This window comes from Dasypus novemcinctus, chromosome 3 (genome assembly GCF_030445035.2).
Source record: "Dasypus novemcinctus isolate mDasNov1 chromosome 3, mDasNov1.1.hap2, whole genome shotgun sequence".
Taxonomy (NCBI): domain Eukaryota; kingdom Metazoa; phylum Chordata; class Mammalia; order Cingulata; family Dasypodidae; genus Dasypus; species Dasypus novemcinctus.
In genome coordinates, this window is record NC_080675.1 from 181,715,518 (window position 1) to 181,740,232 (window position 24,715).

The 24,715-nt window shown below is 35.8% G+C and overlaps 1 protein-coding gene across 6 annotated transcripts in view; it reads left to right on the forward strand.

Annotated features, from left to right (window-relative positions):
* Positions 1–24,715, forward strand: part of UBE3A (ubiquitin protein ligase E3A) — a 131,183-nt gene that overhangs the window by 44,392 nt on the left and 62,076 nt on the right. The window contains exons 2-6 of one of the 6 annotated variants that reach the window (XM_071214397.1): positions 7,801–7,864; positions 10,056–10,175; positions 10,576–10,641; positions 11,942–12,107; positions 13,604–13,648. In XM_071214397.1, the coding sequence (XP_071070498.1) occupies positions 13,647–13,648 (2 nt within the window). In that variant the 5' untranslated portion in view covers positions 7,801–7,864; positions 10,056–10,175; positions 10,576–10,641; positions 11,942–12,107; positions 13,604–13,646. The remainder of the gene's footprint in view (positions 1–7,800; positions 7,865–10,055; positions 10,176–10,575; positions 10,642–11,941; positions 12,108–13,603; positions 13,649–24,715) is intronic. The other 5 variants (XM_012524017.4, XM_071214396.1, XM_004447263.5 and 2 more) reach the window with 5 other exon arrangements.

The window sequence follows — 24,715 nt, forward strand, 5'->3', positions numbered from 1 at the left end:
GCAGTGTACAAAACCAGTCAAAATCTCTGCCTTCGTGGAGCTTATATTCTAGTAGGGGAAAAAGAAATTATTAACAAGATTTGTAAAATATGTGTCAGTGGTGCTAAAGAGAAAAAATAAGTAGAAGATATGAGACACAAAGTGTTTAGGGGTACAGGAGATTCAGTATGCTAATATTGAGGATTTTTGCGACTCTGTTCGTAAGGGATATTGGTGTATAGTTTTCTTGTTGATACCTTTATCTTGATTTTGATATTAGGATGAGAGCCTCATAAAATAAGTTCATGCAGTGTTTTAATAATGGGGCAGGATGTGAGACAGCTGTATTTTATGCATGATTTTTCTGTAAACTGACAGCTTCCCTAAGAAATTTAACAATTTTTACATAGGCTAATCTGTCATTCTTCTATGCCTTCCAACTTTCAGCATTATTACGAGGATCACAAACTAATCTCTTACATTTTTTTCTAACACTTTTATGATTTTGCCTTACAGGTTTAGATTTACAGGCTTAGATCTATAATATATTCATATTTTTGTATATGATATGAGTTAGTATCTGGGTTGCATTTGGCCTGTATTTGTTCCTTCTATTTGGCTAGCTGATTGTCTCAGCCACTTAAGAAATCCTCTCTCCACTGATTTAAAATGTCACCTTATTATGTATTAAGTTTTCATAAGCTTTTGAGAAATCAGGTTTATTTAAGTATAATATACATTTAATGAAATGAATGTTCTCTTTCATACATTTTGAGAAATACATATACCACCGCCATCATGTAGACACAGAACATCTGATTTACTCCACAAAGTTCCCTCCTCTTGCAGTCATTCTTCTCTCCTGGCTCGAAGCAACCACTTATCTTTCTGTCACTCTGATTAGTTTTGCCTGTTTTGGAATTGCATATAAATGGAATCATATATACTTTCATGTGTCTGGCTTCTTTCACAAAGCATAATATTTTTGAGATTCATCCATTCTTAGTGTATCACTAGTTTTTTGTTGTTTTATAATATGGCTATGCCACAGTTTACCTGTTTTTTTGATGAATATAGGTTCTAGTTTCAGGCTGTTGTGAATAAAGTTACTTTGTGTGTATAAGTCTTTATGAATATCTTTTTCTACAGATGTAATCACCTACAATTGGAATTGCTGGGTCACATGGTAAACAAGTGTTTAAATTTATAAAGAACTGTCAAACTGTTTTTATAATGGTTCATACTGTTTTACATCCTCCCCAGCAACTTAGGAGGATTTCAATTTCTCCAAATCCATGTCAGCATATGCTACTTTCAGTCACTGTAATTGCAGATGTCTTAATGGGTTTGTTATCAGTATCTCATTGTGTTTCTCCCTGTTGACTAATGTTGATGTGTTTCCATGTGTTTATTGGCCAAATGTATATTTTCTTTTGTGAGTGTGTTAAAATATTTTGCCCCTTTTTTGTATTCTAGATAAAAACAAGTGCTTCTTTAGGTGTATGTATTACAAGAATTTCTTCAGTATCATTACTTATTATCTGGCTATGTACTTTATTACTGAGAAAGGAGTTACTGAAATCTCCTATTATAAATGTGAATTTGCCATCTTTCAGTTTTCTCAATTTTTGCTTCATAGTTTTTTGTTTTTTTTGTTTTTTGTTTTGTTTCATTTTTGTGTTTAGGAGGCATGGGAACTGAACCCAGGAACTTCCATGTGGGAATCAGGCACTTAAGTGCTTGAACCACATCCGTTCCCCCGCTTTCATGTATTTTGAAGCTTCGTTTATATGTGCATCCACATTTTTGTCTCTGTTAATATTCCTTGTCCTAAAGTCTACTTTGTCTAAATCAGAATAGCTACGCCTACTTTATTAGTGCTTGCACATTATGTCCTTTTACATCCTTATACTTTTAACTTATATGCTAAATTTAGCATTCTCTTTGGCAGCATATAGTTACAACTTTTTCATCCTATTTTACAGTCTCTGGTTTTCATTTGAGTATTCATTCTACTTGTATTTATTGTAATTGTCAGTATGGTTTGGTTTAAGATTACCATCTTACTATTTATTTTCTGTTTGTCCCATCTTTGTTCCTTTTTTCCCTTTTCCTGTCTTTTGGATTAATTGAACAGTTTTTAGAATTTCATTTAATATCCACCATTGGCTTATTAAGCTATACCTCTATTTTTTTCAGGATTGCTCTAGGATTTACAATAACATATCCCATTTTACCTTCAAAACTATTATACCTCTTCATCTAAATGCAAGTAGGTTAGAACAGTATAATTCCTTTTGCCCTCCCCCATCCTTTTTGCTATAGTAGTCTTATATTTTACTTCTGCATTTGTTACAAATGCCACAGTACATGTTGTAATTATTTCTTTAAATGGTCAATTATCTTGTAAAGAAATTTTAAAAACAAGAATTATGTTCTTTTATATTTATCCATGTATTTGCCATTTTTGTCACTCTTCATTCCTTTTGGTAACTTTCAAGTTTTATCTGGTGCTGTTTTTCTTCTATTTGAAGAGCTTCCTTTAACATTGTTCTATTGGCCATGAAATTTCTCAACTTTTATTTATATTAAAATGACTTTATTATGGCCGATGGACTTGGCCCAGCGTTAGGGCTTCCGTCTACCACGTGGAAGGTCCGCGGTTCAAACCCCGGGCAGCCTTGACCCGTGTGGAGCTGGCCCATGCGCAGTGCTGATGCACGCAAGGAGTGCCGTGCCACGCAGGGGTGTCCTCGCATAGGGGAGCCCCACGTGCAAGGAGTGCGCCCCGTAAGGAGAGCTATTTGGTGCAGCCTGCCCAGGAATGGTGCCCCACACACGGAGAGCTGACACAACAAGATGACGCAGCAAAAAGAAACACAGATTCCCGTGCCGCTGACAACAACAGAAGTGGACAAAGAAGACGCAGCAGATAGACACAGAGAACAGACAACCGAGGTGGGGGGGAAGGGGAGAGAAATAAATAAATATTAAAAATAAAAGAATAAAATGACTTTATTATGCCTCTTAACATTTTATTATTAAAATTTCCAGTTTGCACAGAGTGGAATAATTATAGAACGTAATTCCACAATTAACATTTTGCTATATTTGCTTTCTGCAGTCACGTAATTTCAGATACTAGAGTTTGCATTTTTAGAAGGTTCATTTCTTTTCCATGTTTTTTCATTTCTTCATATTTTACTTAAAATCCTTGAGCATATTTACAATAGGCATTGGAAAGCCCTTGTCTACTAATTCCATCAGTTTTTTCATTTCTTCATATTTTACTTAAAATCCTTGAGCATATTTACAATAGGCATTGGAAAGCCCTTGTCTACTAATTCCATCAATTTGTCTAATTGATTTTGGGTATAGGTCATATTTTCCTGCTTGTTCACATATTTAATAATTTCTTATTGGATTCTGACATTATAGTATTACTTGGCAGGCAGCTAAGTAACATGCTGGTTAGCTTGGTCCCTACAAGGGATCAAATGTTGATATTCAGGTGTGTCTTGAGAAGGTTTAAGGGTACTAAGTATGACTAAGTCTTGACATTTATGGGGTCTCTACTGAATGCTCCCAGTGGAGGGAATTCCTATGAGAATGTTTTAGCTCCCAGCTCCTCATTCCCCAGTCTTAAGGAAAGTCTCTCACCTTACTCATGCACAGCTGAATGTACATCAACAGGCTCAAAGGACACCCCACATAGATTTATTTCTTTGCATGACTCTCCCTCTTTCTGGCACTCTGCCATACAAATTTTACTCACCTCAGTGGGGCTGCTCCCCTCTGCTTGGGTTACTCCTCCCTAGACTACAGTGTGGACTCCCTAGACTCCAGATAGAAATCCCAGCAGTGATAGAGCTCACTTCATTTGATTCTTTTCTTTTATGGATCACAGTCCTGCGTTGCCTCATGTCCAGTGTCTGAAAACAGCTGTTTCATGTATTTTGTCCAATTTCTTTTTTTCATGGGAAGCAATTGTCATGAGCCTTGGGGTCTTCTTCTCGACTTACTCTTTCTATATATAATGTTCATATCATCCTTTATCATATCTTTTAAGAGTTCGCTTATTAGCATAAGCTTGTTGAACTTTTCACACACTGAGTACACATGCGTAGCCAGCATTCAAGAACAGAAAAAATGGCAGCAGCACTTTCGAGGCCCTTTGTACTCTGTCACTCCTGCTGTCCCCCAAGAATTATGACTGTCTTGATTTATAATTGCATAGATTAAATTCACCTTATTTTATACTTTATATAAGTAGAATCATTCAGCACACATTTTGTTGTATCTGGCTTCTAGCTTCTTTGACTCAACATTATATTTGTGAGATTAATTCACACTGTTGGTTGTGGTAGTAATCTATGCTTGTTGCTGTATTATAGTATTTTTGTTCCTTTTTTTAAATACACAACAATGTATCCATTCTGTTCTTGATGGGCATTTTAGTTGTTTTTGGTTTGGAGTTCTTAAGAATACTGCTGCTCTAAGCATTCCAGTAGATGTATTTTTATGAATGTATGTACTCATTTCTGTTTGATATATAATTAGAAGTGGAGTTTTAAAATCATAGGGTCTATGTTCAGTTTTACTAGATACTGTCAAAGTTTTTTGGAGATATTGTGATTTTATATTATTTAATATGCTTTAATATTTGACAGGGTAAGTTCTCTGGGGAAGGGGACATTATTCTTCTATTAGAAATACAACATTTTCTTGGTTATTCTTACATATTTACTCTTTGAAATAAACTTTTGTTAAATTGGCATTGGATTAAATTTGTGTTGAGGAGAAATGATATACTTGTTTGTTCATCCATAAATTGCATTTGAAACCATCTAAAAATACTTTGTCAGGCCATGCATCCTGATTCCTTTTTTGTTTGTTTGGAGGGATAGGTGTGGTGTTAGGAAAACATACTTGGGTAGAAAATAATAACTGTACAGTAGAAAAGAATAAATGCTATTATTGTATTAGAAACATATAGTAAAGTCCAAAGGATGGTGGTTATTTATGAAGATCTTAGTCCAGTCAAAGATATCCTTTAGGTAAGAAAGAATTTAACAGGGCAGGATAGATGGTTAGGATTTGGGGAATGGATGTTAGTAAAGGACAGGAGAATATGAGGTGGGGTTCCAGAGAAGCAAAAGCATTAAAGTGAACAATATAGATAGCCAGTCTGTGATAGCCAGTGATCCAGTGTTGGGACTGTATCCTTAGATATCTGGTGATGATGTCATATAGTGGATAGTAAGGCATGTTTGGTTGGGTGGGGGCATAAGCCTCAAGTGATATGTGAAAGAGTTTGAAATTTATTCTGTGGGCACTGGGAAGCCACAGACGCTTTTGAACATGGGAGTAAGGTGGCCAGAATAAAGTTTTAGGAAGATAATTCTTGCAGAAAAGTCAAGCGTAGACAGGGGAAACCACAGTAAGGACAGTCTGATAATGTTGGTAAGCATCGGACAAAAGGGAAGCAAGAGAGAGTTCAGTGATAAAATTGACAGGGTTTAAGTATAAATTAGAACTGAGAAGTGCGGTATAAAGGAAAGGGCATGAACTTTAGAATTAGACAACTTAGGTTTGAATGTTGACTCTGCTTTTACTTAACTTACTTGAAGTCACCTAAGGGAAAAGTTTTCTCTTTTTTAAGATGTTAATTCTGTGAACTTTTTCAAGCATTGGAAGAATAAAAGTGAATGATAGACCTGTTCTCTAGAAGTTTGGTCTAGTCTGGGGAGAGAGGTTGGATTAGCAGGTTTTGGCAACATTGTGTATACCCCTACCCTCATGCACTGAATCAGACTCTGACTCAGTGGAGAGTAGAACCAAAGAATCTGCATTTTTTACAGGCTTCCCTACTCTGTATAGACAAAAGTTTGAGAATCAGGCCACTCAGGTCTTAAAACCTAGCTCTTTTTTTTTTTTTTTTTTCCATTTTAAAAACGATTTATTAAAGTTTATCATTCATATGTGAACATGCATAACACCATACAGGACTCACATGCATCACCACTCCATAAATATCTTGCATTGTTGTTGTGAAACAGTTGTAACAGATTATGAAAGAGCATGGTCAAAGTATTGCTACTAACTATAGTCCATATCTTAAATTTGGTCTAGTTTCCCCCAACCCACCCTATTATTTTTTTGTTCATAAACCATATAACTTACCTAAAGTGTATGATCATTAGCATTTGGTATAATCATCAAGTTGTGCATTCATCACTTCAGTCAATATTAGAGCACTTTCATTATTCCAAAAATAAATCTACTATCATACCCACATGTTAGTACTACTAATTACAGACTCTGACGTATTTTCACTGTTGCTGTTCATTTACAAACAACCTTTTACCAATTCTGCACAGGTCCTCAGCTTTCCATTCTCTATACACATTCTAGTCTCTGGTGACTTACATTCTAGCTATTAACTCCATGAGTTTGCTCATTATATTTAGTTCATAATAGCAAAATAATTATATGCAGTTTATTTTTTTTACTGTCACCCTAGAGGATACTGGGTGGGGTTCTAATTTGTGGGATTTGATTTTTTTTATATATGATAAAATTATAAGATTTCAATTCCTCCCCCACTAAGAATTACTCCCAGTTGTGTACAAATGAGCTAAGAATTTATAGTGGTTATTAGGAGTTGTATTTTAAGCTTCAAAATTTATTTTTTGGTAAGAATTAAGTTTTGTTTTTGTTTTTTTAAGATTTATTTATTTATTCATTCCTCTCCCCTTCCCCCCCACCCCCCACCCTGGTTGTCTGTTTTCTGTGTCTATTCACTGCGTCATCTTCTTTGTCCATTTCTATCTTTATCAGCGGCACAGGAATCTGTGTTTCTTTTTTTTTGTTGCGTCATCTTGTTGTGTGTCAGCTCTCCATGTGTGAGGCACCATTCCTGGGCAAGCTGCACTTTCTTTCGCGTTAGGCGGCTCTCCTTATGGGGCGCACTCCTTGCGCTTGGGGCTCCCCTACACGGGGACACCCCTGCGTGGCATGGCACTTCCTGCGCGCATCAGCACAGCACATGGGCCAGCTCCACATGGGTCAAGGAGGCCCGGGGTTTGAACCGTGGACCTCCCATGTGGTAGACGGATGCCCTAACCACTGGCCCAAGTCCGCTGCCAAGAGTTAAGTTTTAATAGACATATTAAATGGTAGGTTTAAGAAATAATCAATTGCTACAATATATAGGGATTCTTTTATGTGCCAGGTATTGCTCTACATACATTTGCTACATTAATATTTGCAATAACCCAGCAGGATAGGCAGGTATTATCTCCAATTACAGATAGATACCTGAGGTCATAGGACTTTCCCAAGGCTGCCACTCCTAGAGGTAGTGGACAAATGCATAAGTGGACAAATACTTGTACATAGCATAGTAGAAGCTCAGCATAGAGAATTTATTTAAAAGCTAAATTATAGTAGGTATCTAAGAGATAAGAGCCATATAGTCAGACAGTTTTCATATATTTTCATGTGTTTTTGGTCCTTTTGGAGGGAGAGAAGAGGAATGGAAAGCACTAAGCTCTGTGGATGAAAATAGGAAGCATGGCTGTGCCAGCTGAAAGCACTAAGGCCACAAGGCCTGCCTAGCTAGCTTCCACACATCCTGGCAGCAGCAGGAGGGTAATTTGTCTATTGATAACGTTTTTGAATCTTCATACACATTACAGAAAATGAATTTTTTTATCTTATAGTAAATTTTAGTCAAGTATTTTACTGAAAAGTATATTTATTTTTGAAAGTCTATCCAGTTCATATAAAAAGAATTGAGTGAAGTGTTTTATATTTTAGGTTAAAAATCTGTAAGAACCTGATTTTAGAATTCACCAGCTCGTCAGAAGTTTGGCGAAATATGGTATGTTTCCATTTTACTTCTTAGAATTCATATTGCATGTATATCTTAATGTCATGGCTTGTCTCTCTGGGGACTGAATGTTAGGATAATGACAAATATGTTTGGTTGCCCACCATTTTCAAAGCATTGTGCTAGATGCTGATGGGGGATGCACACTAGCGTAACATTTTAAAATATTCCCCACTCTCAAAGAACTTAGGTCTAGTGGGGTAACAGAGCTACATAAATAACTATGTTACCAATGTCAACTGTATGAGGGCCCTACGTTGGGTGTTGAAAGAATTTAGAAAAATCATTGTGCTAGGAAAAGTAAAATAATGTGCATACATGAAGATTCGGGGCTGGGGGCACATATTTGACCATCAGAGTGTAAGTGTTTATAATGCCTTGTATTTGCCAAGCTCTTATTCTGTCCTAGGCACTGTTCTGAGTACTTTAGATACTATCTTGTTTATCCTCGTGGCAGTCCTCTAAATTGGTACCACTCTTATCTTACTTCTACCTATGAGGAAACTGAGGCTCAGAGAGGTTAAGTCACTTGCCCAAGATTTCCCTGCTAGTAAGTACCCAAACTGGGACTTGAATCCAAGCAGTTTGGCTCTGAAACCTGTCTTGTATATTAGTGAGCCATGGACCTTATACAGGAGGAGCAATAGTAGCACGATCTTGACTCAGTAAATTTCAAAATACACATATAGCTATTTAATAATAATTGACCTCTTAGTCAATTAAAATATATTTTTGACTTATTTTTGTGTTTACAAGTTGGAAAGTTAGATTTAGATAATATTTGCATTTTCTGAATCCACATATACTATTTATCTCCTGAGAACCAGGGATGTCTACATCATAACCACACTGTTCATTGCTTTGTTACCTCTTTCCCACATGACCTCAAGGATGAACTAGGTTCTTGTTAGAGATTTGCGATTGCCTGTAGCTATGATAAGAATAGCAATGAGTTATTTATTCCAACATTTTTTGGAATCCTCATTATTGTTACTTATATATACTCAGGGCTACCCTCACCTTCATCTGGATTTGAAGAACTGTTGAAAGGCAGCTCGTGTATGGACCCCAGCATTGATGTTTTTACCATTCTCTTGGACTTTTCACATACATTGCTGTTTTCTAATGAGTTCTGAATCCAGGCTGGTAGACACCTTCTCTGCTTGTCTGTGGCCAGCTTGACGGTGTTAACTACAAAGGATCTTCTTTTCTTGCTCTGCATTTTCTCATCTTTCCTTAGTTCGTTTTTCACTTTTGACCTGGATATATAGCTTAATGGGGTGATCATGGTGGGATAAACTAGTTGCACGAAATGAATAATGATACTGGGGTACCCATTTCAACATGTATGGTGTCTCTGCCAAAACTATTATATGATTAGGATGTCTGATAAATTTGAACCATGACAATCAGGGACATTCTGCTATACTCTAGTAAGGGCATATAATGACACTAGGAAGATGTGTTTTCATTTTTTGCCATATTCTTTCAGGAAATTGAATCTTAGTTTATAGCTGAGAAAGAGAAGAGCATTTATTTGTTCATACAGTATCCAAGGGAGTTGAACCAATGTTTAGACCACCCTAGACGTCATTGTATGTATTTGTGTGAATGTGTATGTATATAACTTTTCCGTTAAGTATTTTCTTATGAAATAGTCCTTTTTAAACCATTTTGTGTTCTTAATCCACATTCTAAATCTTTGCTAATTTATGTGTATTTAAATCATGAAACACTGCATAGCAACTCTAAAGGGAACCAGAAAAACTCCAACCTGAGTTTTAGTCCTAACTCCAGCATTAATTCAAAAATCTTGGGCAAGTCAGTTAATCACTCTGAAGCTTTTTATTTATTTATTTTATTCTTACTATAGTGTCTGCCCTGATTAGGTAGAACCAAAGTTGTTTTGAGAATCAAATGAGATAATGGTTATGAAAGTGCTTTGTAAACTGTAACACTCCATAATAGTATAAGGGGTTATTATCACATTCTATCAAGTGAATAGATCATGTAAGAAAAAAAAATGTTGGAAAACAGTCCTTAAAAGCATTTTTACAATCATTTTCCTGGTGAGTTTTGAATTGACACTTAATTTGAAGATTTGAAGATTACTTTTTGAACAGTGAATTGGGTTTATAATAGTAACAAAATGTTCTAACTAAAGGTTTGTTTAATTTATTAGAATTATTAAGCCTACGCTCAGATCAAGTTAGCAGCTAGACTCGTGTGACAACCTGTTTTTAATCAGTGACTCAAAGCTGTGATCACCCTGATGTCACCGAATGGCCACAGCTTGTAAAAGGTAATTTTGAACATTATTTTACAGCCTTTAAAAGGCTGTTGTTGTAAAGTAATAGACGTGCTATAAAATGAAGAAAATGTATAGTTGGCAGGAGTACTGCTAATAATAGTGGACCTAAGAGTTGACCTACCCAATATAATCTCCTTAAAATTTTTCATGCGTTTTTCCCCTTTGAAAATACCGGTAGCCATTACCAAAGACCTATCTGTATGAATAAACAGTTGTGTTTCTCAAAAATTTTCAAGTTTTAAAATAGACATTTTATTCTGAGCGTTATAAAAAAAGGTGTGAAAAGTTTCTTAATTTTAAAATTTTAAATGTACCTTTTATGTGATGAAAGTTTAACACTTCTCTAGAAGTTTTACAACTTTAATAAAACTAGTATACTTTTCTCTCCTAGAGAGTTACAGTGGAGGTAAAAGGAGTGGCTTGCAGGATGGAGAAGCTGCACCCAGTATTATTGGAAGTGAGCCACCATTTGAATTTGCTAGTTCATACTGCAGTATTCAGAATAGTGGGTGTTTGTGATTACATTTTCTGCACTTTGTATCAAGACCTAAAATTGAGACTGTTGGCAGGATTTATTTTTTTATTTTCTAATATTTTTTATTTTCTAATGTTACTTGCTTATTGTTACACTTTCAAAAATTATTTTCTGATTTGTTATACTGACAAACTTTAGGTTATCCTAAGTCAGTATCCTCCCTCCTTGATTATATGTCCTGAATGTGGCAAAATTATAAGCACATACTGGATTCTTTCAAAATTCCAGTCACTTGGAAATAAAGCCTTTTAAGGGACAATATAAAGTTTGAAAACTACTGCCAGATGTTAGATATTTCATAGTTTGGAGAGTTTGAATCTTAAGATAGTTTTTGGTAACGCTTACTTAGAATATTAATTTGAAGTCATGTACTGTAAGCAGGATGACTTACACATTTATTCAGACTTTACTATTACCTACTACTTGATGCAAGAAAAGTGTTTCTACTTATTTTGTATAATCATTTTTTCTCTTGATTAAAATTGAACTTGAATAGAAATTAACCTGTGCTATGTGTAAATGATCAAGGACAGGTCTACTTTAGGGTTAAAATATTTCAATCCTTTTTCTAGTCCAGGGTTCTTAACCGTTTTTTTCCATGGACCCCTCTGCCAGTCACTTGAAAACCACAGACCTCTTATTACGTCCACAGTATACTGTGTATTATTTAATAAATATATCGCACCGGCACCAACACGTCCGCACAAAATTTTTTTTTTTTTTTAATTTAAATTCAAGCTCATGGGCCCCTTGTTAAGAACCTATTTTAGACTGAATTGGTTTGACTTTTATTGGTGTTTAGTAGCTCATTTTAATACATTTTAATATTATATAATAATCCAATATATTTACCAACAATTTGGTGATATTTTGATACTATTCACATTTTCTCTTGTTTAGGGAACAGAAATCAGAAAAGTACTATGTATTTACCATTCAGTGATGTATTTAACCTATGTCCCATTGCAGAATCTCAAAACTTTGCTGTGGTTTCATATTATGCCTCAAAGACTTGGATTTATTTTCCTTCTTGCCTTGTCTTATCTTTTTGCAGTATTTTTTAAATTTCCTTGTCATCATGTCCTCATTTTTTCCCTCTGTCTGTCTTTATCTTTTCCTGTTAATTTTGAAAGTTTTGCTGCCTACGTGTTTGAAAGCTTTCTAATCTGCCTCTCTTCCCTTAGTGCCAGCAGGTTTATTTTTTGTTTGTTTGTTTTACAAGCCTGCTCTGCCTCCTTACTATATGACATCTGATGCTGGAGGGTCGCACTTACAAAAATGAGTCAGCTGGTACATGGGGTTATCATCAGTTTTTAGCTCTTCTGTCTGGGAGATACAAGTTTGGAAGCAATCTTGGGGTTCTTACCCACAAGGCTGGTGGAGACCAGGTGTGTCAGAGGTGATTTGCTTACTCCCTGGGGGATAGGGTGGAGTGAAAATTTTTGCATTCCTGTCGCTGCCAAGTCACTTCCACCTCCAGCATGCCTCAATTTTTAGCTCTTTTACATAATTTTGTGCAAAGCTGAAATTTAAATATACTATAAAGAAGATCTATAAACTATATTATTGAGCTGGAGTCTTTTCTCTCTCTCTTTCTTTTTCTTCTTTTTTACTTATATCTTGCCCTCAGAATCTGAATAAAGTCTTAAACCCTGCAGTGAGAGGCAGTTTTGAAAGTCTGATAAAGAAATGAGTTTTTTAAAGCTAAAGAATGTGGAAAATTGATTTTTCTCCCATGTTTCTGTTTTTAAGGTTTTTTTCAGCTAAATTTGTTTAGAGTTTGAAGTGTTAAAAGTCAGTGATTAATTCAGAAATCAAGTCCTTTCCATGCCACTTTGAAAATTTAGCTTTTGAGTTAAAGATTATTTTACCTATTTTAGGGACTTAAAAATATTAGAAATAAGCATTATTGTTGACTCATTAATATTCATTGAAAGATGATAGAGTAACAGAAATTTAATTTTTTAACAGCATGGTAGGGATAGGAAAAATTGGTCCATATCCCTAAAATGGAAATGAAAGGCTTCTTAGTGTCTTAGAATTTTGAATACTGCGACATAAGCTAGGAACACTCAGAAATAATAGAAAATGAGTGGCATACAGGGTAGTATACTTTGACAGGTAGCACCTTCTGCCTAGTGTGTTTTTAGGGAAAGGTAATTTCACTATTGAATCGAGATAATTATGATCAGAATGGTAAATCTTTTAAGTATCTCAAAATTTTGTCAAGGCAGTTAATTAGATTTGAGTTTGAATTGTATGGAGCAGAGATTTCTTAAAGGGACAGGTAAAAAATGTTTTAGATTTTGTGGACCATCAGTCTCTGTGACAACTCCTCAATTATTCTTTTGTAACATGAAAGCAGTCTTTAAAATATGTAAATTAATGGTAGTTGGCTGTGTTTCAGTAAAACTTTATAGGCAACTAGCCCAGGCCTCAGTTTTCCAAGTCAGGGAATAGTTTGCTGATCCATGATCTAAAGTTTGGGATATGAATACCAATAAATCCTTATATTATTGTGGATAAGCAAAATTTGGCTGTAGAAAGTTTCAAAGTTACGTGTTTTTATTATAAATATTTGATTTTGTGAATAATTACATTTTATCATTCTGGTTTATATTTTGGTACCTTAATGGAGTGTTTAGAGTTTCCTTTTCCTTGAAAAAAATTTGCAGAATTTTTTATTAGTCCAGCCCTTATAAAAACTTTGTTGTATGGCAATCTTATTTTTTTGTTTATTGCAACCTTTAAATAAACAGAAGCACTGTTTAATTTTAGTTAGTGTTTAAATCTTGATTTCAATTATGTTTTCCAAAATAACATGTCTTAACTTTTTTGGAGTATGCAGTATTATGTTTTAACTTTTCACAATTGCATTTTACAGATCACCAGGAGAACCTCAGTCTGACGACATTGAAGCTAGCCGAATGTAAGTGTAACTTGGTTGAGCCTGTGGTGCCTTTTATGCTGCCTTAGACTGCTTCAAATATAATGCATTATTTTAAGTGTAGGGAGTGGTAGGCTGTTGAGGATTTTTATATTTTAGACTGAAAATAAGGAAGATACAACTTGATAGAAAGGGCTAGGTTGTGGAGGGCCTTACATACGTGTAAAAGGCTTTGTCCTATGTCTTGTAGTATTTGGGAACCAGTAAATAATTTGGTAAGTAGGGGAGCAGTAGTAACCTTGCTCGACATTTTTTATAACATTGGCAGCAGAGAAACAGGACAGACAAGAAATGTGTTGTGGTAGAGTGACGAGGGCTGCAGTAGTATAATCAATGAGAGCCTCAGAAAGGGTGGTGGTGTAATAGGAATTGAAGACCTATTTTTCTAGAATTAAGACAAATATTTATAAAGTAAAGTAAGGTAAACTTCAGTGCTTGACTGTGAGGACTTTCTAAGAAGGTTAAAATAGGAAAGATAGTATTGAGGCAGGATTTTCAAGGCAATAAGGGTTCAAATGAAGAGTATAGGATTGAGCTTGCATTAATGATCCTTCTAAAAATAGAAGGAGGTAGATATGGATATGTAATATTAAATATGTTCATAGGTGAGCATGGGGGACAGTCAGTGTCTCTTGTGCCATCGATGGCCATCAGTTTTCCCAGTAAATACTGCTGCTTCTGAATTGTTTTGCATGAAACAGTGGTCTCTTTGAGTTGTTGCTAAGGCCTCATTGAAAAAAGGATTCCATTTTCAAGTAAATTTAAGAAATGTAGAGTTAACAAATTTCTATACCGAAACTTTTTAAAATTAGAGGTATACATCGTGAATCTTTAAGAAAAGGCTATAAAATGTAGTATTTCTCAAACTTATGTGACCACGGAGCTCCTCAAGAAATGCCCTTTTTTATTTTTTTTTAATTAGAGTCACCCAGGGAGCTTGGAAAACGCTTCCAGTGTCTAAGGCCCATGACCAGGGAGTCTGAAGTAATTGTTCTGAACAGTATTTTTTAAAATTTATTTTTATGAATTTTTAAATGTTTTTTTTTAGAGAAGTTGTGAGTTGACAGTTATGTATAACATACAGGATTCCCATAATTGCCTCATCATCAACACCTTGGATTGTTGTGAAACATTCATTACAAATGATGACTAAACATCATCAAAATATCACTGCCAACTATAGTCCGTATATTAACTTTGGTGTTTTTTCCCACAAACCATCCAGTTATTAACATCGTGTATTAATATTGTTTATTTGTTATAGTTCATGAAAGAAGGGGAGAGTAGAAGGGAGTGTTTAATATAATGAATTAGAAGAATACAGGGGGATTTAAAGGTTTTAAGAGTCTGAAACCCTCCCATAAAAGGGTTGCAGGATAACCAATGGCCTTGCTGTAGTTAAAAGTAAGCAGTTGAGGGATCATTATATGAAGCAGTTGAAGATGTGGACAGCTTATATCATAAGGGGTTTCTAGATTCCTGGTAGAATAAGTTAGGAAAATGAATCAAGATTAATGTATAAAAGAAGACAGTTGAAGCTTGTGTTGTAGTAAAACACAAGGATGACAAGAATCTAAGGCATGATAGGATACTTCTCTCAAGATTCCAAATGGGTTAAAGAAGAAATTACAAGGGAAGTTAGAAAATACTTGAAGATAAATGAAAATAACATATTAAAACTTGTTAGGATGCAGAGAAGGCAGTGCTCAGAGGGAAGTTTATAGCTATGAACATCTGTTTGAGAGGAAGAAATATCTGAAATCAATAACCTCACACTTTGAGGAACTAGAAAATGATGCAGAGGAAGAAAATAGTTATCAAAGGGGAGATAAATAAAGAATAGAAGAACAATTGGAGAATCAACAGCAACAACAAAAAATTGTGTTTTTTTGAGGGAAAAAAATGATAAAATTGGCAAACCTTTTCGCTAGACTGACAAAGGAAAATGAAAAGACACATGTAACTAAAATCAGAGATGAAAATGGTGACATTGCTACTGACTTTACAGACTTAAAAGAAAGTAAAAGAGAAGTATTTACAATTGTATGCCAACAAATTAGGTAATCTAGAAGAAATGGAAAAATTTCCTAGAGAAACACAAATTACTGAAACTGACTTAAGGAAAAATAGAAAACCTCAGCCAACCTGTAACAAGTACAGAGGTTGACACAATAAAAAACCTCCCACCAAAGAAAATTCCAGTATCAGATGACTTCTGTTTCAAATTAATTAAGTTGCATTTTAAATTTGGGTCTGGGTGGGTAGAATTCAGATGTGACAACAATGGGAAACTGAGACTGATATTTTGTTATAGGTCCCAGGGAGAGCTGCAGTAGGGAGTTGCGGGGGTTGTCAAGAGGGAAGTACAATTAGCTTGAGTGGTTCAGCCAGTGGGTGGATAGTACACAAGCAGAGCAAGAAGGGCCTATGGGCTTGTGCCTTTATTGTGATCCTTGGTTGGAAGTTAGATTTCCCCTGGGAGTCAAAGATTGGTTAGTTTAAGGCAGATGTGCATGACAAGGGAAAAGGATTGGGAGACCAAAGATGATGGGGATGTTAGTTTATCATTTGGGGCCAGCGGTTCTGGGTGAGGCATGTAGGATGATGATGATGGTGTGGGTGGTAGATGCAGATGTGGGTTTTAGCTCTGGGGAGCCTAGGCCCCAGGGGTGGAAAATGTTTTTTTTAATAAGTCACAGGTCAGTATTGATCCAAGTGGCTTAGCCAAAGTAAGATGGATGCTGAAGTAGCATGCAAAAAATTTTGATAGTTACGACATTTTCATTGGTGAATTCTGTCAAACCATTTAAAGAAGAATTAGCATCAGTCCTTCACTAACTCTTCCAAAGAATTTAAGAGGAGGAAACACTTCCTCATTCATTCTTTAAGACCAGTATTACCCTGATAACAAAGCCTGATAAAGACATCACAAGAAAAGAAAATTATGAGCCAATGTCCTGTACAAATATAGATGCAAATATCTTTAACAAAATACTAGCAAACCAAATTTAACAGCTCATTAAATGATTATACACCATCACCAAGTGGGATTTATCTCAAGAATGCAAGGGTGGTTCAATATATGAAAACTCAATCAATGTGATACATCACATAATTAGATTGAAGGGGAAAAAAAACAAAAGATTATCTCAATAGATTCAGAAAAGGCTTTTGTTAAATTCTGTCACCCTTTCTTGGCTTTTTTTTTTTTTTTTTTTTTTAAACACTCAGCTGGGAATAGAAGGGAACTTTCAACATGATAAAGGCCATTTGTGGAAAAGATACAGCAAACCTCAATCATGAAAGACTAAAAGGTTTCCCCCTAAGTTCAAGCACTAGACGAGGAGGCTTGCTTTTGCTATGCTATTCAGTGTTATACTACTGTACAGAAAGGTTATTTGCAGAACATTTAGGCAAGAAATAGAAATAAAAGGTATCCAAACTGGGAAGGAAGGAGCAATAACTAGTCTCTGTTTGCAGAAAATGTGGTTTATATATATCAGTAACCTAAAGGAATCTACAAGAAAACTATTAGAGCTAGTAAAGGAATCCTTCAAAGTGGCAGGGTACAACAGCAGCATGTAAAAATCAGTGGTATTTCTATGCACTAGCAGTGAACAACCCACAGAGGAAGTTAAGACAATTTCATTTACAAAAGCATCTAAAGGAATAAAATAGCTAAGTATAAGTTTTAGGGATATGAAAGATTTGTATGCAGAAAACTGTAAAATACTGCTTCAAGAAATTAAAGAAGACCTAAATAAATGGCAGGACATCCCATCTTCATGGATTGGAAGACTTAGCTATATAAAGATATCAGTAATACCCAAAATAGTCTATTGATTTAGTGCAATCTCTATTACTGTTTTAGTTTGCTGCAGGGCTGCCAATGCAAAGTATCAGAAATGGGTTGGCTTTTATAATGGGAAATTTGTTTAGAGAAAAACTTAACAGTTTCATGGTCATGAAATGTCCAAATCAAGGCACCATCAGAGATGCTTTCTCACCAGAGTCGGCTCCTTGTGATCCTACCATCTTCACATGGTGAAGATCTCTGCTGAGATCTCTACCTTTCCCTCCAGAATCTACCATCTCCTGGAGCTCAGCTGTGGGCAACCTGGCATAGGGCTTGTCTCTTTCCATGCCTCCTCTCTCATTTTCCTCTCTTAGTTGTGGCTGCTCCATATTCTTCCTGAGTTCACCTGCAAGCCCTCAGGCATATGGCTCATCTCTCCCTGGACCTTAGCTCTTTGAGCCTCCTGGGGGCTTCTCTCCTTGCAGCCCAGCTGTGGGCAAAATTGGAGTCCTTTCTCTCACTTTGCAGGATCAATATGGCGACTTCTCTTATCTCTCTGTCTCTGTCTGTCCGTTCCTCCATTTTTGTCAGACCCAGCAAGAGGGCAGGGACTCCACCAAAAGGGCCTCTCACACACAGGTATGGATTAGTTAAAAATCATAATTGGGATTCACGAAAGAATTTCAAACTGTTACACCTATCAATATTCCAACAATTTTTTTTTGCAGAAATAGGAAACTAATCCTCCAATTTATACAGAACTGCATTGGGTCCTGAATAGCCCAAAACATTATGAAAAATAAGAACCAAGTTGGAGGACTCACAGTGATTTTAAAATATATGACAAAGCTATGTAATCAGACAAGTGTGTTACAGGCATAAAGATAGACAAATAGACCAATGGAATAGAATTGAATGTCCAAAAATGAACCTTCACATCTATGGCCAATTGATTTTTGATAAGGATACCAAGTACTAAAAATGGATCAAGGATCTAACCATAAAGCTAAAACTATAAAACCCTTAGAAGAGAGCCAGTGGGCAGATCTTAGATGTGACACCAAAAGCACAAGCAACAAAAGAAATAATAAATTCAGTTTCATCAAAATTAGAAAACATTTGTGTATCAAAGGATATTAACAAAAGAGAAGAGAGCCTACAGAATGGAGGAAATAGTTGTGTAACATGTATCTGATAAGGACTTAATATCCAGAATATACATAGAACACAACAACAACAAAACACAACCCAGTTTAAAATTGGGCAGAAGACTTGCTCAAACATTTTTCCAGAGAGGATGAACAATTGGCCAACAGACATATGAAAAGATGTTCAACATCATTATCCATTAGGGAACTGCATGTCAAAACCACACAAGTTATCACTTCATGCCCAAGAAGATGGGTTTTATTTAAAAGACAGAAAATAAGTGAGAGGATGTGGAAAAATTGGAACCTAGGGCATTGTTGGCAGGAATGTAAAATTGAGTAGCTTCTGTGGAAAGCAATGGGGTGGTATCAAAAAGTTGAAAATAGAATTACCATTTGACCTGGCAATTCCATTTCTGGGTATATACCCAAAGAAATTGAAAACAGGGACATATTCAGATATATGTATACCACTGTTGATAGCAGCATTCACAATAATCAAAAGGTGGACAAAACCTATGTGTTTATGAACGAATGAGTAAACAAAATGTGGTACATGCATATAGTGGAATATTTATTATTCAGCTATTGGAAGAAATGCAGTTCTGAGACATGCTGAAAAATGGGTGAACCTTGAAAACATTTAGCTAATTGAAATAAGCAGGGCACATCAGGACACATTGTATCATGTCACTTAGATAGCTGGAAATGACAGAGTTTGCAGATATTTCCACAGTATGCGGGGAGGGAGGAAGTGGGATTTTTGCTTGGGTATAGAATTTGTGCTTTGGATCAGTATAGAATGTTTCAAAATAAAAAAATAGTGAAAAAACAATTTGTTATGGGTATTTTTTCCCCTATTTTTTTTAATACTTTGGTTAGTAATTTTTAAAAAAATTATCCTGCCCCCCTCCCCCCCCTCCCAGTTGTCTGCTCTCTATGTCCATTCACTATGTGCTCTTCTGCATTCGCTTGCATTTCTGGCAGCAGCACTGGGAATCTGTGTCTCATTTTGTTCTGTCATCCTGCTGTGTCAGCTCTCCGTGTGCACAGCACCACTCCTGGACAGGCTGCACCTCTTTCGCATGGGGCAGCTCTCCCTATGGGGTGCACTCCTTGCATGTGGGGCTCCCCTACGCGGGGGACACCTCTGCATGGCACAGCACTCCTTGTGCGCATCAGCACTGCACATGGGCCAGCTCACTACATGGGTTAGGAGGCCCTGGGTTTGAACCTGGACCTCCCATGTGGTAGGTGGATGCTCTATCCGTTGAGCCAAACCCACTTCCCTGTTATGGGTATTAATAATGTTTTCTACCTATGAATAAAGAATCCAGGTGAAATTTTGGTGTTATGTACTGCTTAAAATAGGTAGGGTGTCATACTTTTCGAGTTGATTGGGTTATGTTAACAGTAATTTGAACTATCATGATGTTGGGGTAAAGGCATCTAAGACTTTAGACATTATTGCTGTGCCAATCTAGTGCTAAGCCTTCCTGTCTGCCACTATTTCTGGCAGTTTCCCTACCTATAGAAATATAACCAAGGAGCAGTCTAGCAAGGATTGTAGGTAGAGGTTTTTTCCTGCCATAATCTTGCAAGGCTTGATTTACAAAATAATTTATGAAAGTTTCTTAATTTTTCTTAAGGATTAACTAGGATGTCTTGTTACCTGTTGTGGCATGATGTTTGAAGTTTTGCTTTGTAGCCAACAGGATTTGCTAATTTGAATATGTGAGACAATAGAGAAATCAAGGATAACTTCCAATACTAATATATATATACTTAAAGAACATGCCTATTTATTTTTAGTAATTCGTGTTGCCTATTTCCTTTGGAGAAGGAAACATGTTAAAATTATCAGCTGTAAAGAGTACCATTTTATAGTTCAGCCTAGAAGTTGGGCTAACACTATAACCCCCATTTTTAAATTTTACATATATATATATGTGCATGTGTGCATTCTGTTTTTTGTTAAAATTTATTCATTTGGACATACTATGGCAGTATCATCTTTTAATATTTTTAGACTCAATTTTTAAAAATGATTTCAAAACAATTTTCTAACTTCAGGTAGCTTGTGTTTGGTAACTGCATTCCCTGTCCTCTGACACTTAGATTGTATTTTTAGGTATATAACTGATGCAGCAAATGAAGCAAGGGTAAATGCTTCAACTGGTTTTATGTTTCAGTATTTAGCAAGATCATTTAGATAAGTGCTTAGTTTTTTTCTAAATGTTGGAATGCCCCAGTCCTCTGACCATCTTTATCTTTTCTAGCTAGGTAAGAGCTTTACCATATATACTCTGACAACTGTAATATTTTCACCTCCAACTCTGATTTATCCTTATACATCCAACAGTTAGAGGTCTGACATCTCAAACCTAACAAAACCAAAAAAGCTCTTGGTTTTCATCCTTTCAAGTCTGCTTCTCTTATTATCTTTTGCTATTTCAGTCAGTAGCAACTCTTTTTTTTTCTTTTTCTCAGCTCAACCAAAATCCTTGATTTTTCGTTTCACATACTCAGATTATCAGCAAATCCTGTTGACTCCATCTTTGTTATATTCATTATTCAGCCACATTTTACCACTTCCACTGCCATCAGCTTGATTAAAGCCATCATCTTATTTCCAGAAAAGGAATTCATTTCTCAGTAGTCTTTCTGCTTTGATTCTTGCCTCTTAGCGTATGTTCTCTACTTAACAGCCAGAGTGGTCTTTTAAAAATCGAAGGCAAGCCATGTTACTTCTGCTGAAAATGTTTCAGAGGCTTCCCATCTCTCTAAAGTAAAATCTAAAAATATGCATGGCCTTACTTTCCTTTCATTTCTGAGACCTCATTTGCTACCATTCTCTACTTCTTTTTTGCTCACTTCCATTTTCTGTGTAAGATTCTTTGTGTCTTTGAGACTTTTGCTCATTGCCTTCAACTCTTCTCTGTTGACATCTGTATGGCTCACTTGCTTCATATCTCCTCATTTGCCTCATCAAAGAATGGTCACATTTTAGCTTTTCTACCCCTGCTGCTCTTTGAGTCTTTTTCTTTATTGTTCTTAATGTCATTTGGCTTCATATTGATTTCATTGTTGTCTAGCTCCTTTACCACTAGAATGAAAGCATAATGAGGGTACCTGGCACGCAAGAGGTTGTCAGCAAATACTTAGTACATGAGAGAACAGTACTTGTTTTATCTGGTTATTAAATTTATGCAAAACATTTGCGTATTCCTTTTTAATTCCCTTAGAGAAATATAGGAAGAATTTTCTAGGATTTTCTAGGATATGTATATACCGCCTTTCCCTGAAGAACTTGGGTACAAACACCTAACATCATGTACACTTACCATGTGGTAGTTCACTATGCTCAATGTTGCACAAGTATACATTATGTCATTTGATGAGAGACATGAACCTTATAATGAGAGTAAATAATGGGGATTTAACTTGGATGTTTGTTTTATCCATGTGATTTCTAACTTGGTATGTCACGTACATACAAAAACAGTTATTCAACAAATGGCATCTCTAAATATGTTCTGAAATGAAAGAAGTCTTTTCAATCAAACAGAGGGTTCTTTTTTCAATATCTTTTCCATGGGTTCTGATAACATATTCTTGTTCTGCATGTTGAGCCATTGCAAGTTCTTTTGCGTACTTGTGATATCCAAAAACCTGGGAAGTATTTTGACATCTGTACCCCTCAAGGTCAAAAACTTGAAAGAGAAAGCTAATTGACTCTGTTATCTAGACATTATAAGAAAATAAATTTGAGAATCTTATCTACTATTATTATTAAGAGAAGTTGTGGATATACAGAGCAATCATGAATAAAATACGGAATTCCCATTCACCACCCCACCACTAAAACCTTGGATTGCTGTGGAACACATGTTACAATTGATAGCACTTTTTTATAATTGTACTAATTTTTCTTAACAGTAGTTAACCTTTTTTATAACTAAAAATTATCAAAATAATACTATTACTATCATTCATAGTTTACATTGGGTGTATTTTTTCCATATACCATCCTATTATTAACACTTTGTATTAGTGTCATACATCTGTTATAATTTCATGAAAGAATATTTTTGTACTATTAACTATACTTCATCATCTACAATAGGGTTCACTGTTTCTTAAGATTTATCTTTTAACTTTTATTCTAGTAATATATATGACCTAAAGTTTCTTCTTTTAAGCAGATTGACATTATTATTTAGTGCTCTTAATTATACTCAGAATAATCTGTTACCATTACCTCCATCCATTTTCAAAACTAGGCAATGAGCTTAAAAAGAAATTCTATGCAAATTAAGCATCACCTCCTTGTTTCTAACCCCAATTTTTTCCCCTGATAACCTGTATTCTAGATTCTAGCTCTACAAGTTTGATTATATAATTAGTTCATATCTGTGAGATCATACAGTATTTGTCCTTTTGTGTCTGGCTTATTTCATGCAACATAATGTCCTCAAAGTTCATCCATGTTGTCCCATGCATCAGGACTTCCTTTTTATGACTAGTTCATATTCCATTTTATTTATATGCCACATTTTGTTTATCCGTTCGTCAGTTCATAGATACTTGGGTTGCTTACATCTTTTGGCAATTCACAGAATAATGCTGCTAGGGACCTTGGTGTGAAATATCTGTTTGAGTCCCTACATTCGTTGATTGCTGGACCATATGGTAATTCTACATTTACCTTTCTGAGGAACTGCCAGACTCTTCCATAGCACCTGCACCATTTTACTTATTTCTCTCCCCTTCCCCCCCCCCCCCCAGTTGTCTGCTTTCTGTGTCCATTCGCTGTGTGTTCTTCTGTGACCGCTTCTATCCTTATCAGCAGCACTGGGAATCTGTGTTTCTTTTTGTTGCGTCATCTTGTTGTGTCAGCTCTCCGTGCGTTCAGCACCATTCTTGGGCAGGCTGCACTTTTCTTTCGCACTGGGCAGTTCTCCTTATGGAGCACAGTCCTTGCACGTGGGGCTCCCCTACACGGGGAACACCCCTGCATGGCAGGGCACTCCTTGCGCACATTAGCACTGTGCATGGGCCAGCTCCACACAGGTCAAGGAGGCCTGGGGTTTGAACAGCGGACCTCCCATGTGGTAGGCAGAAGCCCTATCCATTGGGCCACTTCCCTGCACCATTTTACATTGTCACCAGCAATGAATGAGTATTCCTGTTTCTGCACATCCTCTCCAACATTTTAATTTTCTGTTTTATTTGTAGTTGGCTATGAAATATATTTTTGATTTGCATTTCCCTAATAATTAGTGATATTGAACATCAATTCATGTATGTTTTTAGCCATTTGTACCTACTCTTTAGAGAAATGTATTCAAGTGTTTTCCCTGTTTTTTTGTGTTATCTTTTTATTGTTGAGTTGTAAGATTTCTTTATATGTTCTGGATATTAAACTCTTTTAAGACGTGGTTTCTAGCTATTTTTTCTCATTTAATAGGTTGTCTTCACTTTTGTGATAGTCATTTTTTGATTCTCATAAGTTTTTAATTTTGAAGAGGCCCCATTTATCTATTTTTTCTTTTGATGCTTGTGTTTAGGATGTAAAGTCCAAGGAGCATTTGCTCAACACAAGATCTTGGAGATCCTTTGTAGGAGTTTTATAGTCCTGGTTCTTAAAGTTAGGTCTTTGATCCTTTTTGAGTTAATTTTTGTATATGGTGTGAGACAGGGGTCCTCTTTCATTCTTTTCCATATGGATATCCAACTCTCCCAGCACTATTTGTTCAAGAACCTATTCTTTCCCAATTGAGTGGACATGGCAACCAAAATCAATTGGCCATAGATGTGAGGGTCTATTTGGGAACTCTCAATTTTATTCCATTGGTCATTATATCCTTGGGCCAACACCATACTGGTTTGACCACTTGTAGTTTTGTAATATGCTTTAAAGTCTACATTTATAACCTACTAATTGGAAAAACTATCAACTTAGCTTTAATTGCATGCATAGTTTCTGTTCCCCTATCCCTTTGTTTCCCCTCTTTATGTTGTTTTGGTCCCACTTTATCACTTCATATTTTGCACATCCATTATCAGGAAATATGCCTTTTTCTTGTTAGTTAATTCTGACTC